Genomic DNA, 16,417 nt, shown 5'->3' on the forward strand with positions numbered 1-16,417 from the left:
CATCATTCACAAATCATTTGAATTGCGGCCACAGGCAAATGAGCGAGCTACATCAGAAAATCGTGTGCAAATTCAATTTTCATCGTTTTACGAAAGCAAAGTCACACATAATAGAATAATTATTGCCATTTCATCATCATGTATCATTAATTAAAAGCCCATTGCGAACGATATGAACACGGGAGAGTGGAGAGAGAGAGAGAGGGAAAGAGCAAGTGAAATATGAAGCATGTGAATAGACAAAAAAAACCATGCATTAATAACAGAGGCAAAATTCTATCCGCGATTAGTCAGATTTTGCAGCAGCCGCTACAATGAACCTATGTAAATAACAAACGATATGCAAAACTATGGCAATATGAAATGTATGCGTACATATCAGCGGGAGGTACATTTAGAAATGTATATAGTATCTCTCACTCTCGGTGTGTTTTGGTTGCATGAATGTGGTGCTGGCTCGCATTAAAAACTCATTTACATACAGAGTTGAGGCTGTGTCTGGGTTTGCCACGGTGAAAAATGATAATGCGGTTGCAATCGATCGCGCTCAATCCAAACAAAACGATCAATTAATAATGCCACGAGCTTACTCGGCGCACTTTTTTCTGTTGCAAAAAGCATCCAACAACACGCTGAACTACGTACCGAATGAACGTAATCAACGGCGTTTGGAGAGGGGAATGCGCTACAGGCCAAAAAAGACAACAATTTTGTTTGCCAACCAAGTCATTTGGTCTAGAAACTACGCATAATTGTGAAAAAAATATATCATCTTGTTCGTGTCACGCGTTTTCTTGTTACTATCGAGTAAATACTGGAAATAAACAGAATTCGTGTTTTCTTTTGTAATCAACAACAAAGAGAAAAGAGAAGAAAAAGAAGAGTCGTACCTTTTGCTGGAGAGTAAATTCGGATATCGTGTATTTGTCAAAATAATTATATGAATTATCCGTTCCACGTATATTTATGGTTCACACTAGACAGGTAAATTTGCTTCAATTTTGTGCCGCTAAACTCTTCTTAAATGTCGAATGTAGCTCACACAAATTATTATTGGTTAAATAAATAAATAACCATTTTTTTCACCAGTTAAAAACGTGTTCTTTCTCTCACACAATCATTTACGAAAAATATCGATGTTTATTATGTCACACACACACACACTCAATACTCAAAAACTCTCCTTCGGATTGAAGAGCAAATTGTGCTTATTTAATTTTGCGGTTTTCGTTGCAGTTTATCTCCAGCAGCAATTATTGTGATTTCTCTCTCTACTCTGCCCAACACAAAAACTTTGAATAACACAAAATATGCATGGATATTTTTGTTCGTTCGACGGAAAAATCACCAACGCAGTGATTCACAGTATACAAAATGTGACGCACTTCGATATGATGGACGAAGAAATAGTTTTCGTGTTCATAATTTTAATTTCATTTATTTTCGGAATTATCTTGTCACACACATAGAATTTTGTTTCTTGTTCTGTTCCGAAAGTTTTGTTCGTGTTGTTGCCACCACGAAACACGGCGAAGAAAAATCACACACTGAGATTTTTTTCTGTTGTGCTATTCAACAACAAAAAAACGTTCTGGTTGTTATTCCTTTTGTCTCTTTCTCTCTCTCTCTCTCTCTCTCTCTCTCTCTCTCTCTCTCGTTGAGACTTCTTCGACTTATTTTATCTGTTTTTTTTTTTGAGCGAAGATTCAAAAATGTAAAAAAAGCAATACACACCGCGCTATGATATAAAGACAAGACGAAACGAGAATCGCAACGGATATGGTGACAATACACAAGAACGACGATATGCCAGAAGCCCACGGATAATCGAGTTCTGATGTTGTTTTTGTTTTTGTTCTACTCTCCTAAGCCACAGAAATGAATGCGATATGAACGAGCTCGTGAGCTCGATCGACCGAACCAAACTCGTAACGGTTGAACAACTAACTGATGATATAGTTGCATATCGCAGTCAAGTTTTGCTGCTCTCGACACTCAAACACATCCACACATTCAATGTGAAACGTACGAATCAACACATATACAGACACACGACCGCTTGAAGCCGTATGGAGCTGAGCTGTTGTCATATGTGTTTGTATATTGGCAAGCATGACACAATCGTATGGAATGGTACGTACGTGTGTTTGTGGTTGTGTGTATGTGTCGTTGTTAAACGTGTGTATGTTATTGCTTTTGGCGATGCGTTGATTAGGGCAACGAGAAAATGATCGACAGGTATGATTTTGACTCGAACGTTTGGAATTTCGTTCGGGCGCTCTGTGTCGTTGCTGTCGTCGTTTGTGTCTGACAAATTATCTCTGATAAGCAAATGTAGCCCATTTAAATTCCAATGAGTTTGCATACTTGTGCAACAGTTAACGGTGTTCATCATCATCTTGGCCGATTTTTCGATGCTTCACTTGGCGGTGACGATGATCGTAAATTATCATTACGGTCGCAATTTGCTTGGCAAACAAGAATTTTAATTGCGTTCTTACCTGACCCGAAAATACCATCTTTTTTTGCATTCATTCTATTTAGCATTTTGCTACTTATTTGGTATTTCGATTCTGTTTTTTTTTGTTCGTCTCAAATCATGACTTGTTTGTCATTGTGCGGACTTGTCGCTCGAGTCATCAGAGTCTGATTCATCATACATCTACTTTTTTCCCTTAAAATCCACAACCGAATGACATTTAACAAATACATCAACAAAAAGCGTTGAGTAACTCTCGATTTTTTTCTCTCTCTCTCTCTCTACCTACCTACGAATTAATTCAGTGCGTACGTTTTATTCATGGCACAGCACATACAGTTACAACCGCATTTTCATTAGGAATGAGAAGAAAAACAAATAACCAACTCTGCATAAAATGCTGCGAGATGCGAGAAGAAGAAGAAGCAGCGAGAACTAAAACCAACGATATTTCCCACAGTTCAACGCCAATCACACTTTAAAAAAAATTATGTTTAACTGAAATTCACATGCATCTTTTGCTTCAATGAGTTTGCTATACATTCACCATCACATTGAAAACCGCTGCCGTTTGGGTTTGTATTTCAGTGGTTTTGTGTTAGTGCGACGAGGTGCATGTGTAGCAGGCACACTGGTTCTCAGCAACGAACTCGCTCAATGAATCGCACTGGAAAGTGTGAGTGTGTGTGTGCGCAACCATAGAGTTGAAGCAAGCATGGAGTTGAACGAAGGGAATAGTTGAAGAATAAAAAAGGCGGTTTTTTTTCTCTTCTACACTGGAATGAACTCATGTGACGACACACAGTGCGTGTATGTACTGGAAGTGGCAGTGGAAAAACGTTCAAAATGCATTCGATTCTCCTATTATTCTTGGCAAAAATCATCGCTTTCATTTGAAATTCCATATAAATTCCACAATTCCAATGTGTGTGCACTTTCATCGTCAGCCTTTTGTTCAAATCGCCCGACTACATAGATATATGAAATTTACAAGTTTGCCATCTCTATTTGAGAAAAAACAAGAAATAACGAGATAATCAGTTCAAATAAGTTGGTGCACGCGCTTCAATTGAACATTGTAATCGAAATATGTTCGTTGCAACTCAATTTCATTCACTTTTCTTCTCGTTTTGGTTTATCTTTTGTGCTTCATGTTCCGTTCATGTTAATAAATAAACAACTGCAATCGAAATTGAGTTTCTACAATTTTCTTTCTATCTCATAGTCTCTGGCATGCCAACGCAAATGTGCAAATTCATAAAATCAACAAAGGGAAATGGTTCTTTGAATGGATCAAAACAAAAAACGAACGAAAAAAATCTCTTTCTCTCTCGTTTCGTTCATTTTATGGGCTTTATTCGTGCTATGAAATCGCATGTAAATTGCAAGTTATAATTTCAAATTGACCATTTCCATGTTAAACATATTTTCAAACTGTTTCTTTTTCCTTCACGTGCTTGTATGTGTATGTGTGTGTTGGTACAAAGTGTAAAGTTTCGCCAATTTGCCGGAGCGATAAAGAGGATCAATATTATGTTGCGTTGGAGGATAAATGGTGTAGGTTAGTACCATTTCCATATTCTCTCCGCTGACATATTGAAATGCAGGTCTGCAACGTACATTTTGCATGTTGGTCAGTTGTGCTGTGTGCATTTGCTACTGCAAATTAGTTTGACTCAGTGATAAATGCATTGTTGTTTGTAATATCCACCGGGGGCATATAAATATGGGTCTATGGTAAAACTTTTCCAACCAGATTGTGTGTGTTTGTTACAAATAAGCGAGATTTATGACCGGTCAGTTTTAGTATGGCTTGAATATGATTGTTGACACATTTTTAAAGAATGCATATCTCAAGGATATATATAGAACCATTCACTTTTTATTCTCTCCACCGTCGCTCATCTACTCTCGCACAGTACGCGAATAAACAGCTCAACAACTTTTCCCTTCTCACCACCACGTTTTTGTTTCTCTTTCTCTATATGCAAATGCAAATGAAATCATCATGCTGTCTACCGACTCGTTTGTATTACGGCCAATTATTCAAAACTGTGTGAAAAGTGTAATTTTAATTTGCATGTCAAGTGTCACGTTCATTTTCCATGCGGCTTTTCGTCGATCCGTCCTCAACTCTTTCGCTCTCTTTCTAATTCATTCGCATAAACAGGCCAAATATTCAAAAATGTTTCATCATGCGCTCCAGTAAATATACGAGGTCAATGCTTTTTTCCCTTTAATTTATGGATGTTTTTCTAAGTCCTTAATTAATTGCCATCGCTTTAATAAGTAATGCGATTACTCATTTACATTGCGATTATGAGAACACAATTCGATAAACTGGAGGCAAAATTATGCACAAACAATAATTATCCTGTTCCATTTTTGCCAATGCTGTTGCTATTATTTCGCTGGGAAGATACAGCACTACATTGGCCAACGATCAACGGTTGACTTTCAGCGACTTTCGTTCACACGACACTCTTGCTTTAATCATCAATGGTTTCAATGGTGTCATTGTAGTTTATGGAGTGTAGTTATGAGCGAGCAAAAGCTTATTAGGATTTGAATAAGCTCATCATCATCGTCATCCCAGGAACATACTCAATTCCTCTCTGACACGAAACACATTCATTAACACACTCCCTATGTCGCCACGCCGACGACTAATCAAAAGGGGGATTTAAGTGTAAGACATGTGTGTATACAACATTTGAAATGGATACTCAAACCTTGGCAAATGTGCAGAACTGACACAGTTATCCGCGACGTTTTATGAAATAGTAATAAATGAAATTATTCAACTGGTAATCATTTCAATTGCACATTGTTTTTTTTTCCTTTATTTCTCAATTCAATTGTTAAGTAAGATAAAATATAGCTACAAATTGAAGTTCTTTCATAAATTCACTCGTTTACTTGATGAATTCATAGAAATGTTCATCTTCAGGAAATTATTAATTCTATTAATTGTGAAAACAGCACAGAACTCGTAAAATAAAGTAAAATCATTTTAAATTCCGATTCCGGCTTATTGGTTTTAAATCACACCCTTCTCCTAGTCACTTCGGTACATCTGCCAAGAATTGAGTATTCATCCAACATTTGAATTCCTAATTAATTCAATTACGATTGATTTAAGCGTATTTCCGTTTCGAAAGGAATGAAACACATTACAATTGCAATTTACAGTTTGGTACGACTCAAATATCTGACGATTTCAAATTCACAATTTAATATATACATTGCCGTTTGGTTTGAGCAAACATAGCGAATGAAAATGAAACCGAGTCACATTTCCATTCGCTGAGTTTGATTGAAATGTTGCAATTTGCTAATGCTAATATTTGTATTGGAATATAATGTCATTTACCTTCAGTTTAAAAGTCTTGCATTAAATCTCGATCGGTGCGATTGGCGACCGTCTCGTTACTGCTTCAATGATGGCTGCTGCTGTTGCCGCTGCTGCTATTATTTGCTTACAGGCTCTCTGATTTCACATTCAATTTTATTCGATTTCGATGCTCAAACCCAAATACATAATTAGACGTCGTTTTGCACACAAAAATCGTATTAATTTTAACTTGACGCTAACCTAAATGAAAAAGAACCATGCGATATTTCGTTTGCGGGGGAAAAACACACACAAAACGAGCGAGCGAGAGAGAGAGAAAGAGAGAGAAAGACAACGAAAAATTATAATCTCAAACACTCCCAGCGGCTGGTCGTTGGTGTGGTGCGCTTTTATAATGACTCAATATTTTTTTTCCATATTTTTTTTTGTTCCATTCATAAGCAATGACGAAGACAACGACGAAGAAAGAAAAAAAAACAAATAAAAAATTAAGTATCTCTGTGTTGTTATGCGTTAAAATTGGCTCTGGAGCCCATGGAATTGAAATCGGTTGAATGCGCAAAAAATCTCATGCAAAATTTATAATCAGCACACACCAATTTTCATTACGTCCGTATATATCAAATATATATATTTGTTTCTTATTGATTTTCTTGCGATTTCTTTCTTTCGCGCGCCTCATTCACCGCCACACTGCAATGGCTTCGACGCTGGTTGAGTTCCATTGAAGTGAGGTGGTTACACAATCGCACAACTTGGAAATTAGAACGAGTGTTTTTTTCTTTTTCGTTTTGTGCATTGGTTGTGATTTTGGTCTTTGGCGCTGTCTTACAACCGAAGAAAAGAAGAAAATTAAAACAACTTGTTATATCAATGATTGATTTGGAGCATGGAGCATAGAAACCAAAATAGAGGGGGAAAAATAGTCAAAACTAAATGACGATAAACATGTTTATCGATAAAGTAAGGACCAAATAACGTGTGTGCTTCATTCACAAAAATAGTGGATATTCCTTTATGATTTCATATCGGTAAAAAAAAACACTAAAAATAGTTGGTGACATTTAGAGCCTCAAAATTTGACACTTGGTTGGAAAAGCAATCGATTTTTTGGCTCGTGTTTAAATAACTGATTGAAACTGGGTTTTTCGACTACGGTATGCAAGCCGCATGCATGTTGCTTGCCTTTAATGCCCTTGCCATTCCACATAGGCACAGATGAAACGTAGCAATTTTCACAGGCGTTCGTTTATTAAATGCTATTGAAATTGGCTGATTTGATGTGGACCGTAATATGATGATCAAAGCAAATCCCTCTAGATTTAGAATATTATCTAAACGCTTTGTGTTCGACTTTGCTTGGGCTTGCCACGAGATTTATTCGATGGAATTCAAAATTGGTCTCGTGAAACACGAAGAGAAACAGAAAAAAAAAACTCAATCATATGTACAAAACACGACGCAAGCGGGTAAAATGTCGATGGGACCCAAGGCCAGAGCAGCGCGCGATGCAGTGCTTACCTCAGCCAATCACTTGGTTCAGCACCAAGACAAATGAACCCATGTAACATTCCATCGTATTTTATTACTCTGATCAGACAATTTCATGCACAACGACCGAAATTCAAAAACGAAAAAGGTACATTCTCATTTACTCAGTACAGCAAGAAGAAGAAGAAGAAAAAATGTTTAAACAGACGATGAAGACGAAAAGAAGAAGAAAAAACAACAAGAATACAATAGCATAAACAAACACACAGAGAGCAGTTGCCCATTCGAGCAGTTCGTTGCTACGCTGTGTGCTATTGGCTCAGTGTGTAATTGTGAGGCAAACACCAAAACAAAGAACTCTATGAATGTTTAGCGATTAAAATCCGACTGGAAATGAAAAGTGAACGAAGCAAATAGAACAACAAAAAAATACACAAAATATACGAGAATCCCACAAGAATACACGATTATTTTGTGAGGTCGAATTCTTTCTCTCAATTCGCGGAATCTTCATGCGTGTGCCGTAATTTCATTAGGCTTATTTTTGTTCGTATAGCATTTCACTGTACTGCCAAAAAATGTTTTCGTTCTCTTTTTCTATCTCTTTGTTCTCTTCGGTCAAATATTTTTTTCTCGTCGAATCACCAGTGTAACACGCACCTCTTCGATTTCGATTTCTTAGCGTCACTATTAGCCTATATACATCTACTTTCAATTACATTGCTCATAACACAAAAAAAACTTTTTCATCACTGTCTACCGTCTAAGACGGTGTGTTGTTATTTCTTTTTTTTTCTCTCTCTTCTCTTATTGGAATAAATCACACTTTACACAACACGCATTTGTCCACAAAATCACACTTTCCTAACTCCGAAACTTTCTAAACGGAATGATATAAGCGCGCAAAGCACATTGCATAGTAAGCTGTAGAACAGTTAAACGAGAACTGGACAAAATCTATTGAAAATCAGGAAAACACACCACACGAAAATGCTACAGCAACAACAACAATAATCACAAATACAATAACACGAACCAACGAATACTACAAAATTGTGAAGAGGAGAAAAAAAATACGAAGTGAAAAAATATACACCACCGCAAATAACATGGACCACGCGTACTTTTGACTGTTTCTATAGCGCAAACGCTACCGGTACGAACAAACTCTATGCATCGTATCATGAATTCCAATTATTATGAAGGCAATGAATGCGACCAGAGCTTTTCGTTCCATTTGGAGCACTTCTTACTTTTCACATTTGGCAATCAACCAAGCAACTCGCTTCTCTTTCCATTTGCCTACCAAATGTTTGTTTTGGTTGCGGCTCCGTCGTATGTCATCATCAAAACAGGGTTACAACAAGATTGAAATGGCTTAAAATTCGTGGAAAAACTACGTGTTATTTGCAATAAACTCCAAAATCTGGCATAATTTATCAATTAGAAGCGATTCCAAGTGCATTCCAATTAGAATTCGTGCATCAGTGTGCATAATTTGAAGACAATAGACAGTAATTTGGAGTCGTTTCGTATGAACCGTGCTTCACGCATTCCATTTTGAAATGTAAGTGCTCAATCAAAACAAGCGGCAACGCTGCGTTGTAATGCGATTGTTCCTAACTTTCAGCTGAAACGCGAATGCCTCAGTCACATTCACTATTCACACCGTATCATTCCAGTATCGGTGACAAACGCTCCAACGTAAATAGATATATGTACGTGAATTCACGGGAATGATGAGTTTGACGTTTCGCCTTTTTACACACCGAGATTTTGATGTGTATTTATCGCAATACGAGCGACACATGACATGACATGACATATTATCTCACACATTCGTTCAGACCTTGTACAAGTAAACTTCGACGACAAAAAAAGCTGAACACATTTAAAGATTGATCATTATCACAATCGGGGCTCATCGGTCAAATGACCAAAAATAAAGAACGAAACTGTGTGAATCAATAGCCCAAACAAGTTGAGTGAGTAATTAATGTGTGTGTACAAAGTTCGGAAAGTGTAACAGATCTGTATGAAAGCCGTAGAGTGCGTCAAAAAATTGGGTGTAGCGCTAAACGTTTTACAAAAAAAAAATAATTGAATTACAAGAACAGGTGATAATTGGTGTCAAAACGAAATATAATCAAAAACGTTTGATGCAGCGCGCAATGTGTGTTCATTTCAATTGGAAACGATAAAAACAGGCGATAGGCATTGACAATATAAATACACGTATTTGAGTGTGAATAATGAAACATCATTGAATTGGATTCCGTACGCGACATTGGCAAATGGCAAAAGTATTTACAACGGTCGACAAACAGCAAACGTGGCAAACATGTAATTTTTGTTCATTGCAAATATTTAAGACCTCTTCCGAGTTTTTAAGGTAAAAATGATAAAGAAAAACATCGCATCAGCGACTTTAAACATTTCAACATACTTTCAACATTGTTCCCATTCACTTCGCCATTTAGTTCAGTATTGAGTTAATTGTTTTTTTCTCTTTCTCTTTCTTTCACTTCGTTGTTATCGCCGTGCTTGATTGATTAGGCATTTACGTGATCGGCATTGTACACGTGAAGGTGGTTCGTACGTGTGTCGCTACGGTTATAAAGGAGTGTGCCATTCGCTGCCGGTGGATGGGGTTAGCGATCGGGATTATGAGGCGCATGTTTTGAAATTCCATATGAATGACGCCAAGAGAGACGAGCCCGAAGAATGGTCCGTTTTTATGGCGGCACAGAACTTACCAGCTGTTCTGAACGATCCAAGCCGCGGCAAACAATCCAACATTTTCACCAAAAAATGGGGCGATAGTTTTGTGGAAAAAGTGCACATCAGCCCAACACATCTGCTGCCCGACATCACATACGATCATTTGAATGATTACATCAAACAGATTGGAAAACGGTATCGACGTCATTTACGACTCAACCAGAACATACAGTCACAAGAGTTCGCGGCGCAATTTTCAGCGACAAAAAATAAAACACCACGTCCATCGACCTCATCGACCATCCCTGATCTGAATGAAATCAATGAGCTCAGCAGCAGCGGCGGTGGCGATAGCAATAATCGGATTTCATCTAGTCATGCCAATAGAAAACTTACATATGAAATCAATGACGCCAGCCTAGAAGACATTCCACAAGTATTTACCAAACCAAACTTAGATTTCACGAATTTAGACACATTCGAAGCCGTCTTTCCCGGCGTTTGTGATGATGATAACAAAAAATCAGGCCGCTTATTGCAGGAAAAACTCAGTCACTACTTGGATATTGTCGAAGTGTTGATTGCAAAACAGGCAAGTCATCATTTTTTGATAAGAGAAGAGACTTTTTTGTCAACTTTTTGGTTGAACCTTATCTGGCTACGGAACTAACCATATCTCTAATCTTGAATTGCTTTTTTTTTGTAGGTTTCTGAAAAGTCATCGGCCTTTTTTCATGCGATGACTTCACAAGATGCGATTATGGAGAATATGAATGATGCCACAGCGAATGTGGTCAAACTACGCGAGAAAATGAAATTGCTCGATGAAAAATTAGTAAAAAATGCTGTGAATATTGTAACACTAGATCGAAAACGAAATCACTACGGTTTTATCTATGATAAACTGAAGCTAATGCAAACGGTGCATCAAACGCAACCAATGATACAGCTACTGCTCGGAACACAGGATTATGTGGCAGCTTTGGATTTAATTTCAACGACACAGGAAATTGTCGCTCAAGAACTAATTGGCATCCATTGTTTTAAGCATTTGCCATCGCAGCTCACCGAAATGGAGCGACTAATTGATAAAATGTTAGCGACTGATTTTGAAAAGTATTCAACCATGGATCTGAGTAGACCAATCAATGGCAATGATGATGACGATGAAGATCGAGTGTATGATGAGGATAAGCTAATTTGTATAGTGTCTGGCCTATTGCGACAGAAAAACTTTTCATTCATCGAAACGTACCGTGATGAAGCGATCGTAGCGATACGAGCGCTCATAAAGCAATTAGTAATCGAAGTGATTTCGACCAGTGACGATGAACGATGTTTGACCGGTGCTGGTGAAGTGGCACAATGCCTAACAATTGGTGAATGGATTTTGTTACTCAAGAAAGCAACGGCATTATTACTGGGTTTGCTGAGACGAATAAAGCGCGTATTGGATGTTATGCATCAGGTGTCCGAGGCGAGTGCCGGCAAGAGTGTGATCAACCGTGATATCGACGAAACATTCGACTCGGAAACGTTCCTCAGCGAAAGTGATCACAAAAAGGTCGAAGAGAAACTGAAAGATGTGATGCATTCCATTTGTAATTACTGCTCCGAACGATGTGCAAATCTGATATCAAGCCAAAGTCTCGAGAAGCATGTGGCTAGTGCCGAGGAGATTCAAAGTCTATCAGAAATCATTCGAACATTCAGCGCTGGCTGTGAGGAACTGTCCGGCACACAACGAATACCACTTACGGCAGCACTTCAAGCTCAAGCCACGAAGTTTGGGAATAAATTTCACACAGAGCGCAAATCAAAATTGTCGCTGCTGCTTGATAATGAGCGATGGAAACAAGTCGAAGTGCCTGCCGAGTATCAATTCATGATTGACCGAATTGCTGACGGTGATTTTTCATGGACCAAAAATGAAATCAATTCCCAGAAACAAGCTAAACCGGCGTCAGTACTTTATGTCGATACGGAACCGTTTATGTTAGTCAATTCAGCGCTGATTTTGGTGCAAATTATCTCGGAGTATTGCCAGTGTGCCACAAGTTTACCAATGATTTCGAATCAATTGTCGCGTCACCTGATCGATTTGTTGCGAACGTTCAATTCGAAGTGTTGCCAGTTGGTTTTGGGTGCGGGAGCTCTTCGCGTTGCAGGCTTAACGACTATAACGACTGGGAACTTGGCTCTCTCTTCACGTTCTCTCCGGCTGGTGATTTGGTTCATACCACGGATCAAAGGACATTTTCAACAGTTGGAACACAAAAATGCCACAAACTCCAATGAATCTAATGGTACTAACAACGTGACAACCAACAACTTTATAAACACCGGCTACGACACGGTCGAAAAGGACTTTTTAAGTCACATCAAAGAAATCGAAACAAAAGTTCTAACCATCGTAACGACACTGGTGCACAATTTGCTAAATACTTGGGACGCACGTCCACCGGTTCCATCACAATCATTCCGAAATATTTCAAGACATTTTATCAAACTGCATGAGGCGCTATCGCCAATTTTGACCGAGCAGCAAATCCATCAAATGTATCGCGTGGTGCATAAAAGTTTCAAAGACAAACTTAGAGAATTGCTGGTTAAGTACAATATTGTGAATAATGGTGGGCCACAACACGGGATGGTCACATCAGAACTGACTTTTTACATGGAAACACTACGTACTTTAAAAGCAATGCCACCCGATGAACTGGAAGATGACACACTAAATGATATTTGGGTGAAATGAAATTGGGGAGAAAAGGGAAATGAAAAATGCCAATTTGTTATTTTTGCTGTTGAACGCTAATCTGAAAATGAAATCGACGACGAAAATTGTTTTATTTGTAATAATTGTATTATTGTTTCAACTTCTTTTCTTTTTGTCGAAAAAATAAAACAAATCCAATTGTCAATATAGATATATAGATTTAACGGTAAAAGAATGTTTAAATAAAATAATTGATTTGAAAATAAACCAACAGCAATAAATAATTTGCTACGATTTGTTTCTACTATATAATTGTTCTACGTGTTAAAGCTGTAGAAGAATATTTTTGCAGTCATTTTAATTGGTTGTAGCGATGGCCTGGAATTTATTCCGGAATTCGTTATCTTTTATCCATCGAAGTAGTTCTTCATCTTTTTGTGCTCGTAGCTCATCAATGACTGCTTCACGGAAATCTGATTCTTTGGCCGGATTCTCCGGTAAAACCGCATTTGAATCTGTGTTTATTTGAGGAATCTGTTCACCGTAAGTAATAGCAATCCGCTCTGAATTGGTTGGACCAATTCCAATAGACTGCCACGAGTCTTGACCAAACCAAATGATCAACGGTTCATTGTAATCCGTAACGGTCGAGCGAAATGGTTTCGATGGCGAACCGAATCCAAAATGATTGAACGTATCACGAACGGTTTTCGATAATGCCGAATGCTGTGATGAATAATAAATGAGTGCTGCACCGATTACGTGTGCAATTGAACGCAAACAACGTCCCACATGTCGCTTGATTACTGGATCTAAAAATATCAAGACCATACATTTTGAATGAGAATTTTGCAACGTCAACCAACCGAGGTGTTCAATGTCATTGAAAATTGAACGAAATCAATGGATTTTCGTTTAGTTTTTAACCTTCAAATTGCTTACCAAAATCTTGAAATTTGTCATAGTAACCGCCAATGATAACAATCGGGAATGGAAATAGATCCAATGTAGGCAAATCCGGATGATTAGCTCCAACTCGTTTCACTGAGGCTTTTTGCCATTTTTCATACGCTTCTTTGTTGGCATTCGTTGAAACAGTTTGTTTCAACCCATTGAGAGCTGCTTCCAAGTCACCCCATAGACGATCTGGATTTAAAAGGTTCAGTACGATAATCGCAGCAAAATTTTCGAATCCATGCGATTTTATGGGCACATTCATCAGTGACGCTGAATTTGACAGACTGCCCAGTTCCCATACATTGCACACTTGTTTTTGCAATCCTTGTCCAGGTCCACCGTTTCGCCTACCAAATGAGTACTCGAGTGCCAATGTGGGTTTGATCGTTTCCGATCGATCCAAAAAGTTATTTATTATCGATGTCTTACCCTATTGATTGCAAAAGATTACAAATTTCATAAAGTCATCGACCAAAAGTCAACAAACTCAGTTATATACACAATACAGTGTGTACTTACCACTCCTTTGCTGCCAAGTACGAAAATTGTGCGCTCCTTCGTTCCATTATCAGTGGCCTGTTTGGAATTTGTTCGATCTTGAACAATATTATAGGAAATATCTTGCAATGTACCCGGTGCACCCGGGTTTAAATTCACTGAATTCTTTTCGTCCATTATCGATTGATTCGGTACGCAGATATCGAACTGGATGCGAACCATTTTTGACTGATAATTTCGAAATCAACCGTGTCAGTGAGCAGAATGTGTTTGTGTGTGTTGTGTGGAGAAAAACGTTTGTTTTGTAAAATTGTGGTTCGTTGTCATAGAAACGGTTCGGGCCAAACAGTCATAAATTCAAATGGCAAACACTGCATAGTTCTTTTTTTAATAGTTTCTTTCGTTGATGGCACACAGAAAATAAATCACGAGAATGGATAATATTACAATCCGCAACGTATTAGGACGCGCTAAACTATTTCACGGGTGCGGCACTACTGAAGATTGGGCGACTATTCAAATTGGGAACAGTGTGAGGCTGCTTAAAGCGAGCGATGAAACTGATATCAAGATTCTGATAAATCAATGATTAGATTGTGTCAGATGTAAAGAGAAATACGATTTCGATGCTATTTACAGAGATAAGAGAACGCTTCTTCAGAAACAAATCCTACCTTATTTTAATGGCCTATTAATGAGATATTTTTACGTTTTATTGATCTACGCGTAATTTTCTTTTAATTAAACCAATAGCGTACAATGGGCACATATTGCGTGCGTTCAACTTATCATTATTGCAAATCTGCGAATTTCTGCAAATTCAACTAGAAGTTAAGAATACGGAAAAAAAATCGTACGTTTTTATGCCGACGTCGGTGTTATTGAAATCTCTTGAATCACGTTTATTGCATGGAGAGGGCTTAGTTCTTCGTAGAGATAAGAGCTGCTGACGGTGAAAAAAATGCGTTGTAGGAAGGCGTTTCGAATGAAGAGAACGGAAACTCATTGAATAAAAATGCAAGGCTTAAATGGTTTTTGTTTGAAAGTCATTGTGTAGATTTGTTTTACTAATTTTTTTTTTATTTTTAAAACTTTGATCAGTAAATCCATAGTAATTTTGCCTTATTTAAAATTCTCTCACAATTCTATCTTCTTCTCTCGTCTGCCTGTTTCTCTTTCTCTCTCTCTCTCTCTCTCTCTCTCTCTCTCTTTCGCTCTCTACACTCGACACTCATCTTGATATACTCTTTAATAAAGAGTCTTTATTCTGCTTAAATCCAGCTCACGGTCGCTGTAGAAGTACATAGAAGTAAATCGAACAATAAACTTTGAAACCTTTTACATGATGCTGATGTGTGTGTGATGTGTGTATATGGTAGAGAGTGCAGTTTAATGAGCATGACTAACCTTATGTGATATTATTTTAATTTGAAGATATCAAGATGCAAGAAACATGTTGTTTAGTTTGTTTGTTGTTTTTTTTGTTTGTATATATTTTAATAAAATCTTTTTTTTTAATACAGAAAAGAAACCGAAAGAAAGAAATTCTTGTACACAGACATATTGTTGAAAAATAAAATAAAAAATTGATTGGTTATAATTATTTTATTCATTAGTAAAATCAAAAACTTGAAAATATTTTTTCTCGTTTGCTAATCGTATTTTGTTGTTTAGAAGACAAATCAATAGGTAAGAGTTTCCATATATAATGTATTATAATTTTATTTTTGTTGTTGTTGTTTTTTTTCCTTTGAATTAGTATATCATTCTCTTTTTTCTACACGAATAACTACGTACAAACTAATGTGTTTATTTAATATCATTTTTTTTTTTTTGAATTTTTTCCTCTTTTTGTGTTTTTTGGGGTGTTTGTTTGTGTGTGTGTGTATGTTTTTTTTTACTTTGCTACATTAATTTAATTCATTACTTCCCATTTATGTATGTAAAAAACAAATTGTATGTATTATATCTTGTAGTCGCGACAACATCGTTAACGTGTCAAAATTGTTATTCAACATTTTTGATGCCTGCATTCCCACTTACTTATCTGCTTGCTCACTCTATTATTTTCTCTCTCATTCTTTCCTTCTTCGTACTTTTGCCATCGTTTCCTTGTTAAAATTAGCTTCTTTTTGTTTGTAGACTTTTTTTTTATAATGTAATTAAGATTATTCTTTATTTAGCAATTTGTTTTCAT

At 37.2% G+C, this 16,417-nt stretch overlaps 3 protein-coding genes across 19 annotated transcripts in view; 1 reads left to right on the forward strand and 2 right to left on the reverse strand.

The window, feature by feature from the left end:
* LOC129565337 (protein numb) overlaps positions 1 to 8,812 on the reverse strand; it is a 35,086-nt gene extending 26,274 nt beyond the window's left edge. Inside the window, exons 1-2 of one of the 17 annotated variants that reach the window (XM_055440095.1) lie at positions 7,986 to 8,812; positions 5,853 to 6,074 (exon numbers count right to left, since the gene is read on the reverse strand). The gene's annotated coding sequence lies outside the window, so the exon portion shown is untranslated. Of the gene's footprint in view, positions 1 to 890; positions 1,956 to 5,852; positions 6,075 to 7,758 lie in introns of those variants that run through there. The other 16 variants (XM_055440098.1, XM_055440101.1, XM_055440097.1 and 13 more) reach the window with 16 other exon arrangements.
* A 124-nt stretch (positions 8,813 to 8,936) lies between these two features.
* Positions 8,937 to 13,032, forward strand: LOC129565336 (vacuolar protein sorting-associated protein 54). Its single transcript, XM_055440094.1, has 3 exons — positions 8,937 to 9,717; positions 9,882 to 10,638; positions 10,753 to 13,032. Exons 1-3 carry the CDS (start codon positions 9,620 to 9,622, stop codon positions 12,802 to 12,804), a joined length of 2,907 nt encoding a protein of 968 aa, XP_055296069.1. The 5' UTR covers positions 8,937 to 9,619; the 3' UTR covers positions 12,805 to 13,032.
* LOC129565340 (cytoplasmic dynein 2 light intermediate chain 1) lies at positions 12,977 to 16,049 on the reverse strand. The gene is made up of 3 exons (XM_055440120.1): positions 14,242 to 16,049; positions 13,708 to 14,152; positions 12,977 to 13,577 (listed from the first exon to the last, which is right to left on the reverse strand). Exons 1-3 carry the CDS (start codon positions 14,440 to 14,442, stop codon positions 13,123 to 13,125), a joined length of 1,101 nt encoding a protein of 366 aa, XP_055296095.1. The 5' UTR covers positions 14,443 to 16,049; the 3' UTR covers positions 12,977 to 13,122.
* Between the last annotated feature and the right edge of the window lie 368 nt (positions 16,050 to 16,417).

Source organism: Sitodiplosis mosellana, unplaced genomic scaffold (assembly GCF_009176505.1).
Source record: "Sitodiplosis mosellana isolate CC-2019 unplaced genomic scaffold, AAFC_SMos_1.0 Smas_scaffold_2, whole genome shotgun sequence".
NCBI classification, from domain to species: domain Eukaryota; kingdom Metazoa; phylum Arthropoda; class Insecta; order Diptera; family Cecidomyiidae; genus Sitodiplosis; species Sitodiplosis mosellana.

What these genes read in the sequence shown, in the direction of transcription:
- LOC129565340 (XM_055440120.1), bottom strand. Translation starts at nt 14,442, where the DNA reads ATGGTTCGCATCCAGTTCGATATCTGCGTACCGAATCAATCGATAATG. An exon ending in TACTTGGCAGCAAAGGAGTG is followed by an intron (nt 14,153 to 14,241) that starts GTAAGTACACAC and finishes TGCAATCAATAG; the next exon opens with GGTAAGACATCGATAATAAA. An exon ending in TGACAAATTTCAAGATTTTG is followed by an intron (nt 13,578 to 13,707) that starts GTAAGCAATTTG and finishes TGATATTTTTAG; the next exon opens with ATCCAGTAATCAAGCGACAT.
- LOC129565336 (XM_055440094.1), top strand. Translation starts at nt 9,620, where the DNA reads ATGGCAAAAGTATTTACAACGGTCGACAAACAGCAAACGTGGCAAACA. An exon ending in ACCTCTTCCGAGTTTTTAAG is followed by an intron (nt 9,718 to 9,881) that starts GTAAAAATGATA and finishes TTGATTGATTAG; the next exon opens with GCATTTACGTGATCGGCATT. An exon ending in AAGTGTTGATTGCAAAACAG is followed by an intron (nt 10,639 to 10,752) that starts GCAAGTCATCAT and finishes TTTTTTTTGTAG; the next exon opens with GTTTCTGAAAAGTCATCGGC.